This window comes from Acartia tonsa, chromosome 4 (genome assembly GCF_053477335.1).
Source record: "Acartia tonsa isolate MP-2025a chromosome 4, ASM5347733v1, whole genome shotgun sequence".
Taxonomy (NCBI): Eukaryota; Metazoa; Arthropoda; class Copepoda; order Calanoida; family Acartiidae; genus Acartia; species Acartia tonsa.
Window position 1 is genome coordinate 56,420,216 of NC_137263.1, and position 20,292 is coordinate 56,440,507.

At 34.6% G+C, this 20,292-nt stretch overlaps 1 protein-coding gene across 4 annotated transcripts in view; it reads left to right on the forward strand.

Moving 5' to 3' along the window:
• Positions 1 to 16,971, forward strand: part of mbo (Nuclear pore complex protein Nup88) — a 136,098-nt gene extending 119,127 nt beyond the window's left edge. For 2 of the 4 annotated variants that reach the window (XM_080159138.1, XM_080159142.1), the window contains 16 exons: positions 2,144 to 2,185; positions 2,649 to 2,745; positions 4,158 to 4,400; positions 5,460 to 5,600; positions 6,141 to 6,272; positions 6,386 to 6,433; positions 6,735 to 6,793; positions 7,260 to 7,350; positions 7,626 to 7,738; positions 8,023 to 8,161; positions 13,698 to 13,751; positions 14,380 to 14,447; positions 15,059 to 15,147; positions 15,568 to 15,659; positions 16,118 to 16,222; positions 16,811 to 16,971. In XM_080159138.1, coding sequence (XP_080015264.1) covers positions 2,144 to 2,185; positions 2,649 to 2,745; positions 4,158 to 4,400; positions 5,460 to 5,600; positions 6,141 to 6,272; positions 6,386 to 6,433; positions 6,735 to 6,793; positions 7,260 to 7,350; positions 7,626 to 7,738; positions 8,023 to 8,161; positions 13,698 to 13,751; positions 14,380 to 14,447; positions 15,059 to 15,147; positions 15,568 to 15,659; positions 16,118 to 16,222; positions 16,811 to 16,879 — 1,582 coding nt within the window. In that variant the 3' untranslated portion in view covers positions 16,880 to 16,971. Of the gene's footprint in view, positions 1 to 2,143; positions 2,186 to 2,648; positions 2,746 to 4,157; positions 4,401 to 5,459; positions 5,601 to 6,140; positions 6,273 to 6,385; positions 6,434 to 6,734; positions 6,794 to 7,259; positions 7,351 to 7,431; positions 7,459 to 7,529; positions 7,557 to 7,625; positions 7,739 to 8,022; positions 8,162 to 13,697; positions 13,752 to 14,379; positions 14,448 to 15,058; positions 15,148 to 15,567; positions 15,660 to 16,117; positions 16,223 to 16,810 lie in introns of all 4 variants that reach the window. The other 2 variants (XM_080159139.1, XM_080159141.1) reach the window with 2 other exon arrangements.
• Positions 16,972 to 20,292: the final 3,321 nt, after the last annotated feature.

A 20,292-nucleotide genomic window follows, 5' to 3' on the forward strand; every position in this document is an offset into this window, starting at 1 on the left:
ATCAGACCAATCGGATAATTAGGTCACATAAAAATTTGTTGTTAAAATGTAAAAAAAATACGGACATTAATGTCAGAACTGAATTATCAGAATGCGAATATATAAGAGTCTAAGCAAAATTGTAAGTAAATTTGTTTAAAAACAGCTTGATAATCAGGTTTAATATGAGCGTACATTTAAAACCGAGTTTCAACGCAAAAAAAACGCGGAGCCGAATCTAGAAATACGGCTGCGGATGTGTGTATATTTGGTAACATATGGTTTTTAAGTTTAATTTAAGGAAATAGACCGTTAAATCATATTATTACTGTAAAAACTCACTTTAACCTAATGTGGAGCCGAGCCGTTCTGAACGACGTAAAAAAATGCACGGAAATTCTTTTCGAACACAGGGATTCAATATTTTTAGGTAAGACTTATCGATAAAACACACCCGATACTTTGTAATTTTGGAACGATATAAAAAAATAAAAAATAAACATAATTAAAAACAAAGTATGGAGCTTGCCGAATTATTCACAGTATAAAATCTGTGCGTTTAAAATTGAAATTACCAAAAGGCAAAATAAGAATAATTAAGTTATAACGAACAGACTTATCACTTTATATTTACAAATTATTACAAAATCCTTACCTTAATATACAGTAAATGATTATGTGTACTGCCTTCCGAAATAGAAAACATAGCCTATTATTTTGACGTGTATGTACTCTTATGACATTCACTCAAAACAATAGACTACAATAATTTTTTTCGGACGACAGTACAGAATTAGATCTTCTTGTGTTGACACTTGACTAAGACTTTGTTTCTTTCTTCTTTTTTTTTATAACTATGCAAATAATATTTATCACTTTATTTTATTGTATTAATATAATTCCATTTGAAGTTTTCACATTGAATATTAAATTTTTTATTATTTTTCACTTTTCTTTGTATCTAACTAACGCGTAGTATGACGTGTCAATACACTCTGAAATTCAAATAAGGACTGAAGAACTGTGTGTGTGTGCACGAGGTGCACGAGGTAGAAATGTACATGGGTAATTAGAAACTTCAATATAATTTATTTCGTTATATTTACATTTTTTAAAATAAGATTTTTTAATATGTTTTGACCACGGTAAATAATAAAAATTTGTTGGAGGAATTTTTGTGTATATATTTATCCCTGATATAACAGCATACACCGGAAACGGATGATATCAAATAACAGGGAATCTATAAATATATTGTTACAAATACAATTACAAACTATTATAAGTTAACTTTAATATATTTCATTATCGTTATATACTTTTTTTACGTAATGCAAAATTATCCTTTTTTAATATTAGGAAGAATTTTTATTTTACCCTGTAAAAAAAGCAATGAAAAAAGTAAGACGTCTAAAATGTCGTATTCTTAACAGGTAGACTTTTTGGAGTAAGGAAATTATGTCATCACATTAATTTCATAGAAAGAACCTAAAAGTCTAATATATCTAGTAAATTTTATTTCGGAATTGTTTAACGAACATACTTAATTTAAGATTGCGTGATTTATTTCGAAATAGAAATATAAAACGTAAAAATTTATTATTTTTCAAAATCTTCTATTTATTTACCAAGTACTTCGTATATAAATATTAAGAAATTTGAATATTTAGAAAAATAGAAATAGGGATGTATTTTTGAACGAAGTGAGAGGGGAATTAATATCCTATTTTTGAAATAGAATTCTTGCACACGTATATAAATATTCCCCAATTTCAATATTTTCATATGTCTAAATTCCCTTCCAAATTTACTCGAAATACGATACGTTTAGGGTTTAGAATAGTTAATATTTAAAATATCTAGTAGACACATCATTGTGTATAATACATAAATCCATTAGATGGGTATCACACGATGAACGATTTATAGGAATTCTAGATTATCTAGTCTAAAAAAACTGTCTATATAATAAATTCTCATTCGTTGGCTTGAAAACTTTAGATACTTTTATTAACTCTAATTCTATTGGTTCAAATTTTTAGTGTCTAAGTTTTTCAACAATAATTTAGTTTGCCGTAATCGAGTGTGCATGTTAATTTATCGTCTACTGTCTCATCCTTTTTGATCCATGCATTAAATAAAAAGTGATAATTATTTTTTCAAGGAGCCGAGAAGGGAAGAGTGTACAAAAATGTAGCTGGTATCCAGGAACGTGATATTTAAATATTTTAATTTGGATTTATTTGTTTAAATCATTGTAGCTACAATACTTTGTTGTGATTGGTACCAACAGAAAGAAAAATAAGTTTATTGTCGGATAAGTAGTTGTAGGCAGGGACATTGGGTTGTTTATTACACTAGTCCCCAAATTTTTTGATTAACGTTTTCCTATTCGTTGGCTTAACAACTTTAGGGACTATTATTTTATTTTTTTTCGAAACTGGTTATGTCAAATGTTTCAACCATTAATCATAATCTACAGAAGGGGTAATATTGTGTATCATCATTTGGGATGTATATAAATTTTTCTTTGTCTTATTCCTTTAAATCCTTGATGCAAAATAGTGTTTCTAAAGCTAAATATAAGTAAGTAGGTAAAATTTTGGTTTCTTGAACTAAAATACCTAGGTACCTTTTCTGAGATCTTAAATATGAAAATATCTGGTTAAAGGATCCCCTGCCAACAATCAGCTGTTAGTATTGACTCGGGATGGAACCTTATCTTTGTACCTGGTTATGGACCATGGAGCTAGACAGATACAACAGGTATAGAATAGTTATATAACCAGCTAGGTACTAGTATTGACCAGAGGGATGGAACCTTATCTTTGTACCTGGTTATGGACCATGGTGCTAGACAGATCCAACAGGTATAGAATAGTTATATAACCAGCTAGGTACTAGTATTGACCAGATGGATGGAACCTTATCTCTGTACCTGGTTATGGACCATGGAGCTAGACAGATACAACAGGTATAGAATAGTTATATAACCAGCTAGGTACTAGTATTGACCAGATGGATGGAACCTTATCTCTGTACCTGGTTATGGACCATGGGGCTAGGCAGATACAACAGGTATAGAATAGTTATATAACCAGCTAGGTACTAGTATTGACCAGATGGATGGAACCTTATCTCTGTACCTGGTTATGGACCATGGTGCTAGGCAGATACAACAGGTATAGAATAGTTATATAACCTTCTAGGTACTAGTATTGACCAGATGGATGGAACCTTATCTCTGTACCTGGTTATGGACCATTGAGCTAGACAGATACAACAGGTATAGAATAGTTATATAACCAGCTAGGTACTAGTATTGACCAGATGGATGGAACCTTATCTCTGTACCTGGTTATGGACCATGGAGCTAGACAGATACAACAGGTATAGAATAGTTATATAACCAGCTAGGTACTAGTATTGACCAGATGGATGGAACCTTATCTCTGTACCTGGTTGTGGACCATGGTGCTAGGCAGATACAACAGGTATAGAATAGTTATATAAACATCTAGGTACTAGTATTGACCAGAGGGATGGAACCTTATCTTTATACCTGGTTATGGACCATGGTGCTAGACAGATACACTAGGTATAGAATAGTTATATAACCAGCTAAGTACTAGTATTGACCAGAGGGATGGAACCTTATCTTTGTACCTGGTTATGGACCATGGTGCAATATTAATATACCAGCTAGGTACTAGTATTGACCAGAGGGATGGAACCATATCTTTATACCTGGTTATGGACCATGGAGCTAGGCAGATACAACAGGTATAGAATAGTTATATAACTAGCTAAGTACTAGTATTGACCAGAGGGATGGAACCTTATCTTTGTACCTGGTTATGGACCATGGAGCTAGGCAGATACAACAGGTATAGAATAGTTATTTTTTTTGCATCGTATTATAGAAAGCTTTCCGCGGATATCAATATTAAAAATTATAAGATTAAAACATAAGGCCCAGGCAAACAAAACTGGTATCAATATTATGATTTTAAAAATACATAGTAGCTTAAAAAATCTAAACTAACTCTTTTTAAAACAAATGTAAAAATTTTGTAGATGTTTTATATTTAAATATTATGCAAACGTCAATTGAATTTTACATATTCGTTCAATTTAAATATTTTTTTGAAAATATTACTTTTCTATTTTTGTTTCAGGTTTCTTTAAGTGGCGGCGATAAGGTAGCCGCTGCCTTGGGCGAAACAGCCGTCGATTATTGTGTCGGCCGTCCTGTCGACAACGGCGATCAGCTTGAGGCGGAAGCCTCAGTTTGGCCGGTTTTTGTGCTCTGGGCGGACGGCGGGGTGTTTTGTGTGCAGACGGGGGCGGTAGACGGCGGTAGGTGGACGGTACAAGGACCTATTGATGTGTTTCCTGAACAGGAAACTGATTATAGCCAGGTAATGGATATAAGATGTACGTCGATATATTGTCGTCAATTTAGCTTGCTAATATTGATGTCATTTTTTGGTCAGTTCATTCATCCAGTAGGAGAGGATGGGATGGGGGTAAAATTGGTGGATTGGGGTGACTTAATGACTATAAATTAGGGACTGTTTTTGCATTTCCCCATCTTTTTATATAGGTCTATAAGACTGACACAAGCCCATAAACTAATTTTCCTTCTAATATTTTACTTAAACAGAATTATGTCAGGTAGGGAGGGGACATTGGACTGTAAACTATATTGATCACCAAGCTAGGTAAACTTGTCCAGCTATTCGTTGGCTCTAAAAACTTAATAATCCTGTGTATCTAGGAATCTTGTGGTATAGTAACTCTGGGAGAGAGTGAGGGACCCACGTTTGTATGAGTTGCGCGGGTGTATGGTACCCTACTTAATAATCCTGTGTATCTAGGAATCTTGTGGTATAGTAACACTGGGAGAGAGTGAGGGACCCACATTTGTATAAGTTGCGCGGGTGTATGGTACCCTACTTAATAATTCTGTGTATCTAGGAATCTTGTGGTATAGTAACACTGGGAGAGAGTGAGTGACCCACATTTGTATGAGTTGCGCGGGTGTATGGTACCCTACTTAATAATCCTGTGTATCTAGGAATCTTGTGGTATAGTAACACTGGGAGAGAGTGAGGGACCCACATTTGTATGAGTTGCGCGGGTGTATGGTACCCTACTTAATAATCCTGTGTATCTAGGAATCTTGTGGTATAGTAACACTGGGAGAGAGTGAGGGACCCACATTTGTATAAGTTGCGCGGGTGTATGGTACCCTACTTAATAATTCTGTGTATCTAGGAATCTTGTGGTATAGTAACACTGGGAGAGAGTGAGGGACCCACATTTGTATGAGTTGCGCGGGTGTATGGTACCCTACTTAATAATCCTGTGTATCTAGGAATCTTGTGGTATAGTAACACTGGGAGAGAGTGAGGGACCCACATTTGTATGAGTTGCGCGGGTGTATGGTACCCTACTTAATAATCCTGTGTATCTAGGAATCTTGTGGTATAGTAACACTGGGAGAGAGTGAGGGACCCACATTTGTATCAGTTGCGCGGGTGGACGGCACCCTCCTGCACCATGTCCTACTGGGGGACCCCAAATCTGGACAGCTAACACTTTATCTCTATGAAAAGGTAAAAAATACATTTTTAATCAAAAAAGATTGGTTGAAAAATACATTTGATAAAAAATCATATAGAATTCCATATATTATTGTAATGTGTAGTATTTTCTATCATGTAAGTATCAAAAATAAGATGATCGAGAAAAATAGGAAAATAAATAGGAAAAAAACATCAATATCGGCGATTGTCTTATTCCTTTAGATCCCTGTGAATTTATACTATTAAAGTTTGTAGAAAGATTTATTTATCTGCCATTGAGCTATCTCTATAATTCTATTTATTTATAGGTTGAACTTGACCTTGGTCCACTGAACAGTGAGCCAGGTAGCTGCTCAGTATTTAGCTGTCCGGTCAGCCTCATACCCCAGCTCTCCTCCAGATCTGGTTCTCCATAATAATCCCTGTCTATTATAGGTTGAACTTGACCTTGGTCCACTGAACAGTGACCCAGGTAGCTGCTCAGTATTTAGCTGTCCGGTCAGCCTCATACCTCAGCTCTATTCCAGATCCAGATATTTGGTTCTCCATAATAATCCCTTTCTATTGTAGGTTGAACTAGACCTTGGACCACTGAACAGTGACCCAGGTAGCTGCTCAGTATTCAGCTGTCCGGTCAGCCTCATACCCCAGCTGTCCTCCAGATCTAGATACCTGGTGCTTCATAATTCTGGTCTACACCAGGTATGATTACACATTATATCTTTCTATCTATCTTTATAAAAGCAAGGAATTAAGGAATTAAAAAATTAAGTATGTATATTTCAGTTTTTCTTAACATGCGTTAATTTTTTCAGGTGTGCCTCCCCTCAGTCTCGGTGGATGTAGAGGAACTTCTACGCGAGGTTTTCATACAAATAAAAATAAACAAATTTATTATGAATTCCTGTTTTGTTGACCCAAATATGCCGAATGTTCGTGCTAACAATATTTTTTTTTTGTCAAACTACTTTCCGTTAAAATTTCTATATTAAGGCTATTGGCCGGTTTTATTCCAGCAAAAAGAAATCGAAGCCATTGATTTTATTAAACAAACGCTCAGTGTCCAAACAAACTTTTTCACCAATAATTTTAATATTTAAAAATTTACTGTTCATTGTCTTATCACTTATCTCTGACTTTGTATGAAACCAAAATCTAAACCAGGATACTGAATTAGCTTGCTCTGTAGAACATCTCATATGTACACGACCTACTGGAGACTCTAGGAATCAATACTTAATTATTGTAGAACATTTTTGCTTCTTTATAATCACTATTTTTAGTAACAAAGCCATTCTTTGATTTATTTTATCTGTCCGTCTGCCAGTCTAACATAATGGGGGGGGGGGGGGGTTGGAATGAAATGTGATCATCACGGCTGTTATTTAAGATAGACAGCTGATTTTGTGTGTGAAGATTCTATATACCAATGAGCATCTAGTATAATATTTACATGTTTCCTAGTCATGCTAAAAAAAATATCCATTTATACCTATAAAAACACATTTGAGTTAATTGATTGTTTTCATATAAAATTTTTTATTTATGACTACTTAACATCTGCTCTTTTCACCATTTTGTCCATGATTTGTTTGTGCTTCGCAACTTAAGGATATTGTCATCCTTGTCTTTATAATTGTACGATAAGTAGCAATCATCCTTACAAAAAATTAAGTATTAATCTATCTATAGACCAGCACCCCTTTTAGGGGCAACTGTCGCCTACCCCCCAGCCGTTATCATCTCATTAAGGGCCAATCATACTCTACATACCATGAAGGTGAGCTATCTATCTATCTATTATATCTATCTGTCTACCTATAACCTCTGGCTATCTATCTATCTATTATTTTTTATCTAGGCTAAAGCAAACCTCAGATACATCCAGGTGCTAAGCACTCAAGAACAAGATATGAATTAAACATCCATCAATCTATCTATTTATTATTTTTTATCTAGGCTAAAGCAAACCTCAGATATACCCAGGTGCTAAGCTCTCAAGAACAAGATTTGAATGAAACATATCAATCTATTTATTTATTATTTTGTATCTAGGCTAAAGCAAACCTGAGATACACCCAGGTGCTAAGCTCCCAAGAACAAGATATGAATGAAACAGATAATAATGTAACCAGAAATAATGCCAATGACATTGAACAAAGAATAAGGTAACAAGATAAGTCATTAGTAGCGAAGCTACTTAATAATTCGAAATGTCCGTATCCTTGTAAGGATATATTTTTACTTGGATTTTACACCAGATTTCCATGTTCTCTAATACAATGAAACACGCAGTGGTCTGAGGTAGAGATTCTCCCCATTCACCCTCTTAAACACATCCCCTCCCTTCTTACTGGATGAACGAATTGACCGATTTCCATGTTAGCAATCTAAATTGACGACAATTTTCCAATATCCACGTTTCCATTTTTACGATCTTGAATTTATTCAGGAATATCCTGAGCCACAGCTGCACGCAGCCGCAGCTGTTATCCGCGGCTGACACCAACACAAGCCCGGCTCAAACCCTGGACTTGCTGACCAGAGCCACGGAAACCCTACAGAATGAATATCTTAATAGGATTATTAAGGTATAGGATAAAGAACATTTATTTGTTAATCAGATTCAGCATGGCTTTGAAATCGACTAATATTTGCAGGATTAGAACTGGTTTCAGTCATACCGAAAAATTATCGCATCGTATTACAGATAATTTTCCACGAAAACTAAAATAAGAATCATGAGATTAAAGCCAGTTTTGTTAGGCAGGCCTTCGGTCCCTCTGCCCGAAGATGGCTAAAATAACCACCCCCGTTTCCCCATCTCCTCCCACTGAATGAACGAACTGACCAATAAATGAGGTCCATAATAGCAAGCTAAATTGACGACAAATATTCCTCTCTCCTCAATGTATCCACGTATATCATATACAGGGTGGCCACAATGTACGGATGTACGGAAATGTACGGATTTTTAAAAAAGTGCTAAAAAAATGTACGGATTGTACGGATTTTTCATTTTGGTGTACGGAATTTCCGAGCATGGTGTTATAATTAGTGTATTATCTTTAAAAATTAAGTAAAATGTATCATTTTTTGGGATCATGAAAAGAAAACGAAGTTTCCGGTTTCGTCGTTTTTTTCACAGTAGCCTTTCTCCTATTTCTAGCCCCTGTCGAGGCTCTAGCCCTGCGGGGCATATTTTCTAATATTTTAAAGTTAGTATGTTTTTCAACCTATTTTTAAAAAATTTACACTATTCTAAGACATGAAGATATATTTCGATTTTAGCAATCATTTTCAATTCATTTTGTCTAAAAAAATATAGGCATGAGACATTAGATAACAGCAAATATGATCAAAGATATTAAACATACATTTATATAGAACAATGTCGCAAATTATTTTGAATCTTAGGTATCACCATAGAATACAGATGACTACTGAAAAAGTTTGAAATACAAGATTAAAACATTAGTTTTTTAAAAAGGAGGAGTAGGGAATAATTCTTGGCCTTGTTTGAGTTATGGGGCGGGGCATAGTTTTAATTAAAGGAATTTTTTTGATGGTTAGGAAATAGGCGGAGTTTTGGATGGTGAGTTTGGTTGAAGGCGGAGACAGAAAAAAAAACTGGGAGGAGACAAAAAAGTGGGAGGAGTGGGGGGTTATGAAAAGGTTATGAATTTATCTTTGTCCTTAGTTGTTTAAGGGCGGAGATTTGGATTTTGAAATCTGTTAAAAAATGGGTGGAGTTATTCCTGAGATGGGAAAAATTTTTAATCTTTATGATATCCTGCTTTGTTTAGGTTTTAGGATGGAGGAAGAATTGGTGTTCTTTTGAATTAACCAAAAAAGTGAAAAAATGTGTACATTTTTTTTATGAAACATGAAATGAAAACTACATGGTATAAAATGTTGACTTATTTGAGAATTTTGGAAGTATAATTTGATGATGCAAACAATTGATTTGAGTTAAAAGATAACCTGAATATCAAAGAAGCTTAATCCTTTGAAATGTTAACTGTGTTTTAAAAGTTTTTTTTTTTATAAAAATTTGCAAATGCACACAGTTAATTTGAGTTTAAAGAAATGTTCAGAAATAAAATATTTTTACAAACTAAATGATGAGGGTTTTTTAGTAGATCTCTGAAAATGCAAACAAATGTTATGTGTTGAAAAAGAAATTTGTTGGAAAGATGGGTCTTGTTTGAGAAAGGATTTTTTTGTTTGTTTGATGATTAAATGTTTGTTGGGTGAAGCAAATTACACAATTTTATTGAGAGCAGAATCAAAAGACCTAATCAAAAGTTTTTCCCTAGCTAGGCGTATCCAGGGGTCTGTGCTTCGTATTTTCTCTATTGGGACAATTTCCAAGTCCTGTAGATTGTGTCCTTGGGCCTTGAAATGACTTCCAACTGTAGTTGATCCAGTGCTGATTGAGTGGCTGTGCTCGTTAAAACGGCTGGAGATCATTCTACTTGTTTGGCCCACATACTGAGGTCTCCTAACTGCACAGGATCCACTGTTTTTCCTACAAGTAATAAGATATATAACGTTTTTACTAGTACAGTCTAGAGTGCTTAAAATAGGGAAGATTTCATTGGTTTTAGTGTTTATGACACTTTTACAAAACCGGGGGGAATTGTGACACATTTTACAATTTCTACCACAGTGGGAAAATCCATTTTTAACCCTGCTTGACCTTCTCTCTGTAATTACTGGTGGGAGTTGTGCCTTAATTAAAAAATCCCGTAGATTTTTTGGTCTGGACCAGCAAATCATTGGAGGATCTGGAAAGGTTCTTTTGAGGTGTGGATTCTGTATCATGACTTTCCAAAACCTAAACAAGATATTAGAAATATTGGGTAGTCTGGGATCAAATTGAAGTGAGAGTACAACTCTCTTTACCGGATTTTTTTCGGTTTTTATCAATGCTGTTGCTCTGGGTAGATTACTGACCTTTTCAAAAGCTTTAACTATGAAGTTTTGTTTGTAACCTCTTCCTAACAGTTTTTCTTGTAATATGTCCAGGTGTGCTAAAAAGTCTAAATTGTCAGAGCAGATTCGTTTGAGTCTTAGAGCTAAAGAGTAGGGAATGTTTTGGGTGATGTGACCAGGGTGACAGCTTGATGGCAAGAGATATGTACATTTCTTGCCAGGTTTTGTAAAAAGGGATGTCCTAATAAATCCTTGTTCAGTTATGGAAATTACAGTATCCAAAAATTCAACTTTTTTACTCTGAAAATCATAAGAGGCTTTAAATTTAATCAGGGGATGTATGTTGTTTATATGTTCTAAAAAATTTAAAAGTTCTACTTCAGATCCAGTCCACAGCATAATGCAGTCACCTATGAACCGTCTGTACCATGCTGGGGCTTGGCCTCTCCAAGTTCTAAGCATTCTACCTTCTATAACAGACATAAAAATATTAGCAAATGTGGGGGCAACCCTGGTTCCCATTGCCACTCCTACTTCCTGCCAATAAAATTTGTTGTCAAAAGTTAGGATATTACAACTGAGCACCATACCTAAGAGAGTTATTAAAAATGCAGTTGGAACTGTTTTATCTTCTCTCTTATCTAAAAACTCCTGAAAATAATGCATTCCCTCATCTATGGGTATGTTTGTGTATAGAGCTGTAACATCCAGAGTAACTGGCACACAACCTGCAGGTTGTGGACCTTTCTGGTTTTCAGATTCTATGAATCTGAGAAGATCTGGTGTGTCTTCAATGAAGCTGGGTATATCCTTAACTAAATGGTTACTATGATAATCATTGACATTTAATTAACCTAACCTAACCTAAAATAACCCTTCAAAAGCTGCTGTGAAAAAATACGATGAAACCGGCAACTTCGTTTTCTTTCCATGATCCATTTTTTGTTCTGTATCATTATAATATTTGTAAGTTACATTTAGATTTCACGGGAACCAGTTTGGACAAGAATGGTGTACCAGAAGTTGAATTATTCAAACTATTCAAGATTTGTCTTCAAAGTTTCTATTCAAGGGGGGGGGGGGAAGTTCTGACACTTTTGCGTAAACAGTGATTATAGGCTTTGTCTTTGGAGTGAGAGGATAGGATATTTGACAAAAAAGTTTCCTTTTGGGATGTAGTTTTCCTATTTTTAAAAAAAATTTAGATTCGGCCTCCTGGTTTCGGTACTCCAGGCCTCCAGGTGGATTCTGGACAAGTAAAAAAAAAATTTCAAGTAAGAACAAAACTTATTTAACAAAAGTAGCTTCTTTATAGATGGTATTAACTAATTTGAAGAAAATTTTGAAATCGGGCTCCAGGTTCAGGTACTGCAGGCCTCCAGGTGGATCCTGGACAGGTAAAAATTGAAAATTTTTACTTTAAAAGTTAGAACAAAACTTATTTAACAAAAGTAGCTTCTTTATAGATGGTATTGACTAATTTTAAAAAAATTTTGAAATCGGGCTCCAGGTTCAGGTGCTGCAGGCCTCCAGGTAGATCCTGGACAGGTAAAAATTGATTTTTTTTACTTTAAAAGTTAGAACAAAACTTATTTAACAAAAGTGGCTTCTTTATGGATGGTAGGAACTAATTTGAAGAAAATTTTGAAATCGGGCTCCAGGTCAAGGTACTGCAGGCCTCCAGATGGATCCTGGACAGGTAAAAACTGACCTTTTTTTCTATTAAAGTTAGAACAAAACTTATTTAACAAAAGTTGATACTTTATGGATGGTATTAACTAATTTAAAGAAAATTTTGAAATTGGGCTCCAGGTTCAGGTACTGCAGGCATCCAGGTAGATCCTGGACGGGTAAAAATTGAAAATTTTTTCTTTAAAAGTTAGAACAAAACTTATGAAACAAAAGTAGCTTCTTTATAGATGGTATTATCTAATTTAAAGAAAATTTTGAAATCGGGCTCCAGGTTCAGGTTCTGCAGGCCTCCAGGTAAATCCAGGACAGGTAAAAATTGAATTTTTTACTTTAAAAGTTAGAACAAAACTTATTTAACAAAAGTGGTTTCTTTATAGATGGTATTAACTAATTTGAAGAAAATTTTAAAATCGGGCCCCAGGTCAAGGTACTGGTAGGATCAAGGTAGGATCAAGGAACAGGTAAAAACGGAAATTATTTACTATTTAAGTTAGGAAAAAATTTATTTAACAAAAGTTGTTACTTTTTAGCTAGTATTACCTAATTTGAAGAAAAAGACGAAATCAAGTTTTGTTCTAACTTTATTAGGAAAAATTTTCAGTATTTATCTGTCCAGGATCCACCTGGAGGCCTGCAGTACCTGAACCTGAAGCCCAACTTCAAAATTTGCTTTAAATTAGTTAATACCATCCATAAAGTATCAACTTTTGTTAAATAAGTTTTGTTCTAACTTTTAAAGTAAAAAAATTCAATTTTTACCTGTCCAGGATCCACCTGGAGGCCTGCAGTACCTGAACCTGGAGCCCAATTTCAAAATTTTCTTTAAATTAGTTAATACCATCTATGAAGTATCAACTTTTGGTTAATAAGTTTTGTTCTAACTCTAATAGAAAAATTTTTCAGTTTTTAGCTGTCTGGGATCCACCTGGAGACCTGCAGTACCTGGACCTGGAGCCCTATTTCAAAATTTTCTCCAAATTTGTTCCTACCATCCATAAAGAAACAACTTTTGTTAAATAAGTTTTGTTCTGGAGGCCTGCAGTACCTGAACCTGGAGCCCGATTTCAAAATTTTCTTCAAATTAGTTAATACTATCTATAAAGAGGCTACTTTAGTTAAATAAGTTTTGTTCTAACTTTTTAAGTAAAAAATTTCAATTTTTACCTGTCTAGGATCTACCTGGAGGCCTGCAGTACCTGAACCTGGAGCCCAATTTCAAAATTTTCTTTAGATTAGTTAATACCATCCATAAAGTATCAACTTTTGTTAAATAAGTTTTGTTCTAACTTTAATAGAAAAATTGATCTTGATCAGTACCTAGTATGAAACCAATTTTACTAAATAATATATTTACTACATAGTAGAAAAATGTACGGAAATGTACGGAAATGTACGGAAAAATGTACGGATTTTTTTTTTAGCATGCACGGAAATGTACGGATTTTTTTTAAAAACCTTGTGGCCACCCTGCATATATCCATTATCTAATAATTTTAGGCACAAAACGAGTTGATGGCTGAAGCAAAGATGCTAAGAGCAAAGAAAGCGAACCAGGAAAAAAATCCTTAAAAATATCCTATTGCATAAAGTACTAAGGTTTTTGTCTGTAGCGAAGGATCTCGCTAACTGCTAAACCGATTTGGTTCTCCTTTACAGCGAAGATTCTTGTAGGCCCAGGGAACTTAGTTGGGGGAATCTCCGGAAAAATCATTCCCTAAGAAAATAGACCCCCACCCCCTCCCAAAAAAACAAACATTTTTTTCCTTATCTTTTTAAAAACTAAAATTGAAAGTGAGGGGTCTTCCCCCCCCCCCCCCTCCACAAGTTCCCCTATAGGCCTCTAGGGTTTTAGCCGCTATTTTAATACATAGTGTAGGGAATATTAATCTTCATCCAAATGAGTAAATCAAAGGGATAAGACAATGGCAGATAAACTGATGTACATCCCCAATAATGATAGACAAAATACCCCCATCTGAAGATTACAATTAGTGGTTGAAACGTTTTGACATTTAACCTAATGAACCAACCAAAATCAATTTCAATATAAGTCCCCAAAGTTGTTTAACCAATGAATAAGATAACTTTATTATCAAACTTTGGAGACTAGTGTAACAAAAATAAACAATGTCTTCTCCCTCCCTTGCTTATTATAAAATGTTTAAAGAAATTTTTGGCACAGGAAGCGCAGCTAACAAAACTGGAGCAGAGTAGGACACAGCTACGCGCCAATGCAGAAAACATCAGGCACAAATTTATAGTTTATAAATTAACCATGATAGGTATTTAATGAAGTATAAATTCATACTTTTTTCAGGGATCAAAAGGGATAAGACAATGGCTGATAAATTTATGTACCTCCCCAATGATGATATACAAAATTACTTCTTCAGTAAATTACATTTAGTGTTTGAAAACTCGACTTAATGAACCAACCATTCAAAATTCAATGAAACAGAAAGTGTAATAAATAGACTAATGACCCCTCTCTCCATGTCGTTTTATTATACTACTAGCGGCTTCGCCCATAGCCTCTAGGGGCTTTGCCCCAAGAGGTTTGATCAACCTATTTTTGTGTTATTTAAATTTAAAAATAAAAATATAATTTTTTTTTTTTTTTTTGGGGGGGGGGTATTTTTCATTTTTTGGGGGTTGGGGGGTTGGAGGTGTCCCACCCCCCAAGAAAATAGCTTAAAACCATTACAGGACCAGTATGTATACTCCCTGAATAGTAAAGCCCAATCGGTTCAGTGGTTACTGAGATCTTAAGCTTCAGACGGACGGACGGACAGACGGATAGACATCATTCTACTTTGTATTTTAGATAACTTATGAGTTATAATTTTGTATGAAATCAGCGAAAGGTACGAAGATATCCGAGACAAGGGTGCCAGCTTAGCAGCAAGAGTTGAAACAGTTTTGTCTCGCCTACAAACACGGGTGCCAGGTATGTTTTTATTTATGAGGGTATACGGGACAAGGGTGCCACCTTAGTTGCAAGAGTAGAAATAGTCTTGTCTCGCCTACAAACACGGGGGTGCCATGTATGGATTTTTAAAGCGTATACAGAACAAGGCTACCCAGGAAAGCAAGAAGGGGACATTGGGGTGTATTACGTTCCCAAAGTTTTATAATTACGTTTTCCTATTCGTTGGCTTAACAAGTTTAGCGACTTTCATTAAATTTTTTTTGTTGGTTTATAAAGTTGAGTGTCCAAGCATTTCAACCACTGATTGTAATCTACAGAAGGGGTAATATTATGTATGTCTAATGGAATGAACATCAATATATCGGACATTGTATTATCCCTTCCTTCTAAAAGAAGATCAAATTAGAAATCTGTATTAAATTACGCGCAAAATTTCAGGTGCTAGCCACGCGGAGTTAAAGATGGCCAGAGACCTGAAAATGCTGAAGGCCAAAATGGAACAAGTTCAACTGGCTACAGATCAATTAAAGGTTGGTTTCCATTATTAGTTTAGCAGAATCTAAAGAAATGGATAAAAATATGTCAGGGGTGTATATTCTACATGGGATCCCCTGCTCAGGGGGGGGGAAAAAAAATAAAAAATAGGTTGTTGGAGGGAAAAAAAATGTAAAAATTAAGAAAACTGAAAACATTTTTTCTATTTCCCCCCCTCCTTGGTGAAAAAAACTTTTAAAAATGTGTGGTAGGAGGGATAAAATAAATAAAATATAGAGTTCTTTAAATATTTTTCCATTTTCCCCCTACTTGGTGAGAAAAAACTAGGGGGGGAAGAAAAATAAAAAATTTTGTAGCAGGGGAAAAAAAATAAATCTTGTGCAGAATATACACCCCTGAAATATGTAAAAGATTATTCTTGAAAGCTTGTGAATAATGGGGAGAAAAAGGGATGTAGATTTAACTGTGTACTTTAAATATTTCTTATTTTCAGGAAAAAGAAAAATATCAGCGTTACCAGCTAGATCAAGTAAATAGATCGGTCCAGCGGTGTAGTCTTACTAATGAACAGACAGAGAATATCAAGGCTGTTCTCCAGGTATAGTTTATACAAGTGTAGTCTTACCAATGATCAGACAGAGAATATCAAGGCTGTTCTCCAGGTATAGTTTTATAATGAACAGAGAATATCAATACTGTTCTCCAGGTATAGTTTATACAGGTGTAGTCTTACTAATGAACAGAGAATATCAAGACTGTTCTCCAGGTATAGTTTATACAGGTGTAGTCTTACTAATGAACAGAGAATATCAATACTGTTCTCCAGGTATAGTTTATACAGGTGTAGTCTTACTAATGAACAGAAAATATCAAGACTGTTCTCCAGGTATAGTTTATACAGGTGAAGTCTTACTAATGAACAGAGAATATCAAGACTGTTCTCCAGGTATAGTTTATACAGGTGTAGTCTTACTAATGAACAGAGAATATCAAGACTGTTCTCCAGGTATAGTTTATACAGGTGAAGTCTTAGTAATGAACAGACAGAGAATATCAAGACTGTTCTCCAGGTATTTGTGATCTTAAGCTTCAGACTGACAGAAATCAATCTTTTATGTATTAAGAGATAATCCAGAAATACTGAAAAGATTTATTTGGCGGATTTTTAAAATCTTTCTTTTTTCAGGGTGACAGTGTGATAATAACGGATCTCGTGAAAGCAGTTTCTGGCGCCAAAAAAGATGCAACCGTTTAGAGAAAGAAATGCCGCGTTTATTTTTTTATTTCATCATTTTGTATCATGATTTTTATATTTATGATTGGTATTAATAAAGTAATTTTGAAAAATATCATAAAAATTGATTTTGATACCTACCTGACAAAGCAACGTTACAAGTTTCTCGATAGATTAGTCATGTCTTTTTTCGTGCGGGCAGGTGATAGGTCAAGTTGATTGGTAACTTGATCCAACACTGCGTCATATCTGAAGACGGTAAAAAATGTTTCCGCCAGTTGCTTGCAAGACATAAATACATAAGAGTAGGCGGAATTCCATGACCCAAAATAACAAAGTGAATAAATATTTACAGTAAATAAGTCTTACAGACAAAGGTCATACAAGCAAGGAGTTGGTTGTCAGAAGATTCTTAAAAATTACGGCATTTTGTCGTTATCCTCCTTAAGTTGTACAGACAGACAAACATCTTCATACTTGATAAAATTATTATCAACGAGAAAAAGGGTTTTACATTACAACATAAATTTATTTGGGTTTCTTTTTAATAGAGTAACAAATATCTAAAATTAATATTTAACGGTTAAATCACACATTTAATTGAGAACATTAAAAACATATAACGTCAAGAACTTTAATTAATATCCGCTGGCTAAGAACCGGTTACTAGCCATACTGAAAAATCATGTATAACATTGTATTTCATACAGTTTTCCACGAATAATAAAATAAAAATCATAAAATTAATAACAAGTTTGTTATCCCGGGCCTTCAGCCCCAATGGGCTAAAATAACTGGTTTATATCTTATAATTTTTCCTTTTTTAATATCCGCGGGAAGCTGTCTATAATACAATGAGAGAAATAACTATTATGCCACTTGCCAAACAAAGAATTCCAGATTTGTCTTTACATAAATATCACGTCAATGGCCAATAAATACGATTACTAAGGTTTTTTATTTTGTTTTCAAGAGACCTTAAGGGAAAAAACATTGACAAAAACATATAAATTCCTGATGATGACACACAAAAATACCCCTTCTGTAGTTTAAAATTTTTGGTTGAAATGTTTTAACAATATTTAGTTCGGGATCAAACAAAAGTACTCCCAACTTTGGGCACCAGTGCATTATATATTCCTATTTCCCTGTTTTTTTCAGGTTTAAAAACAATTTAAATATTTTTTTGGGAAACATGAAAAACAACAAAAATATTGACTAGAACAATTCAAATACTGTTGGACATTTACCATATAAAGTTTTGAACATCCTTGGTACTCAATAATAATCTTGAGTATCCTCATCCTTAGCCTCATTCATCCTCTTAATATGTCCTTCTGTCTTATTGTGATGATACAAGTTTGACTGGGAGGCGTACGATGTATTGCATAGCTCACATGAATATGGCTTCTCCCCTGTGTGTATACGCTCGTGCTCGATCAGTTGCGATTTTCTTTGAAAAGCCCTACCGCATGTTTCACAAGAAAATGTTTTTCCCTCGGTGTGCGACTTTTTGTGCTCTTTAAATGTGGTGTAATGAGTGAATGATTTTTGGCATAGGTCACAAGAGAATGGCTTCTCACCAGTATGGATTCGTTTGTGCTCTTTCATGTATTGTCTTTTTGAGAATTTTTTGTTGCAAACGTCACATGTTGTGTTTTCTGCGTCTTTGGATAGTTTGCGTTCTTTCTTAATTTTTGGCTTGGCTCTGGGTTTCTTTGGTACATCTTAACACAAATATTCTATGATTTTTGTAGTAATTTTTTTTTATCGCATCGTAATATATACAGCTTTTCGTGGATAGGAAAATGAAAAAATATAAGATTAAGTATTGATTTTATGGTTTTCATTTTACAAGCGGGTAAGCACCTAGCATATGATTTAGGTACTTCGTGAAGGAAGGGGCTGGGAGGGCAGAAAAATAGACCAAACCCGTCCCCAGCCACAGATCTAATAACAATATAGCCTAAACCCACCTATGTGAAGCTTCTCTAAAATTTTGAACTCAATCAGATCAATTGTTATCGGAAAACCATACAGACATATATACATGCCCGGGCTATAAATTTCTTATTTATTTTTTTATTTTTATTTTAATATTCGTGGAAAGTTGTCGTAATACGATGGTTTCAAAGCCATACGGAAAATATTAGTCCAAGATTGATATTTTTTGCATGCTTAAAATGGAAAATGTCAATTCTACCCGAATAAAAAAAACTATTTGCATACAGCTTTTATGCCTGTCAAAGAATATTTAATCAAAACTCAGGTAATTAGTAGGATTAACATTTTTGGGATATGCTGCTAGTAAAATGGATCGATATATTATAACTTGGATCTTACATCTGATTTTCATGTTCCCTGAAAAGTGGTTGAATCACGCACCGCGATAAAATAACGATTTCCCCCTCCCTCCAACCAGATGAACGAACAGACCAATATGAGTTTCGTGATAGCAATATAAATTTACGACAATATCCACGCATATTCTACATCCATATTGCTAGTAATAAATAAACGAATCATAGAACATACCTTCTAATTTAATTCCTTGCGTGAACGCAATTTCTCTTCTACGATGTTTTTCTGTCGTCTTGTGAAACCTAAAAGAACATCCCTCTCGAAAACATTTGTTACACGCTTCACATTTATATGGCTTCTCCCCGGTGTGAATCCTTTTGTGTATGTTCAGTTTACTCATGGCAGAAAATGCTTTGCCACAATACTCGCAAGTGTTTGGCTTCTCTGCTAGGTGGGTTATTTTGTGCGCATTCAAGGCGTGTTTTTGTAGAAAAGCTTTGTTGCAGACATCACAAATGTGAGTTTTCTCCCCCGTGTGGATTATTTTATGTCGGTTCAGGGCATCAATGTCAGCAAATAGTTTTTCACAAAATTCACATAAGATTGTCTTTTTGTCGTGTGTGCGTTTATGGCTTTTTAGGAGACTCGCGTATTTGAAAGTCTTGTTGCATGTATCACAAGTAAATGGTTTATCTAAAGAAAAAGAAAATCTAGAATAAATTAAGAAAATGAAAAATAAACGTGGGTACCTTTTAATATTTTGTACAAAGCATACCTACCTAGTTAGTTCTGAAATTAACCCACGACCGTGGCTTAACACGTAGCACATCCGATCGTTGTCGAAGATGTGATAGGTTCGAATCTCAGCCTAACACCGTGCCATAACTAAAGACATTAATAATAGTTCTACTGCTGCTATGTCAGGTGCGCGACATAAATATTTAGAGTATGGGAAATGCATTAGCCTATGAACAGTTGCAAATCATTACCAAGTTAAGACAAAGGTTGTGCAATCAAATGGTTGGTTGTCTGATGATACTTAACCTAATATCCTGTGGTGTTAGAGTAAGTTCTGAAATAACTATTTCATACCCAACTTTTTTGCTGTCGAAAATACCAACTTCTTAAAAAAT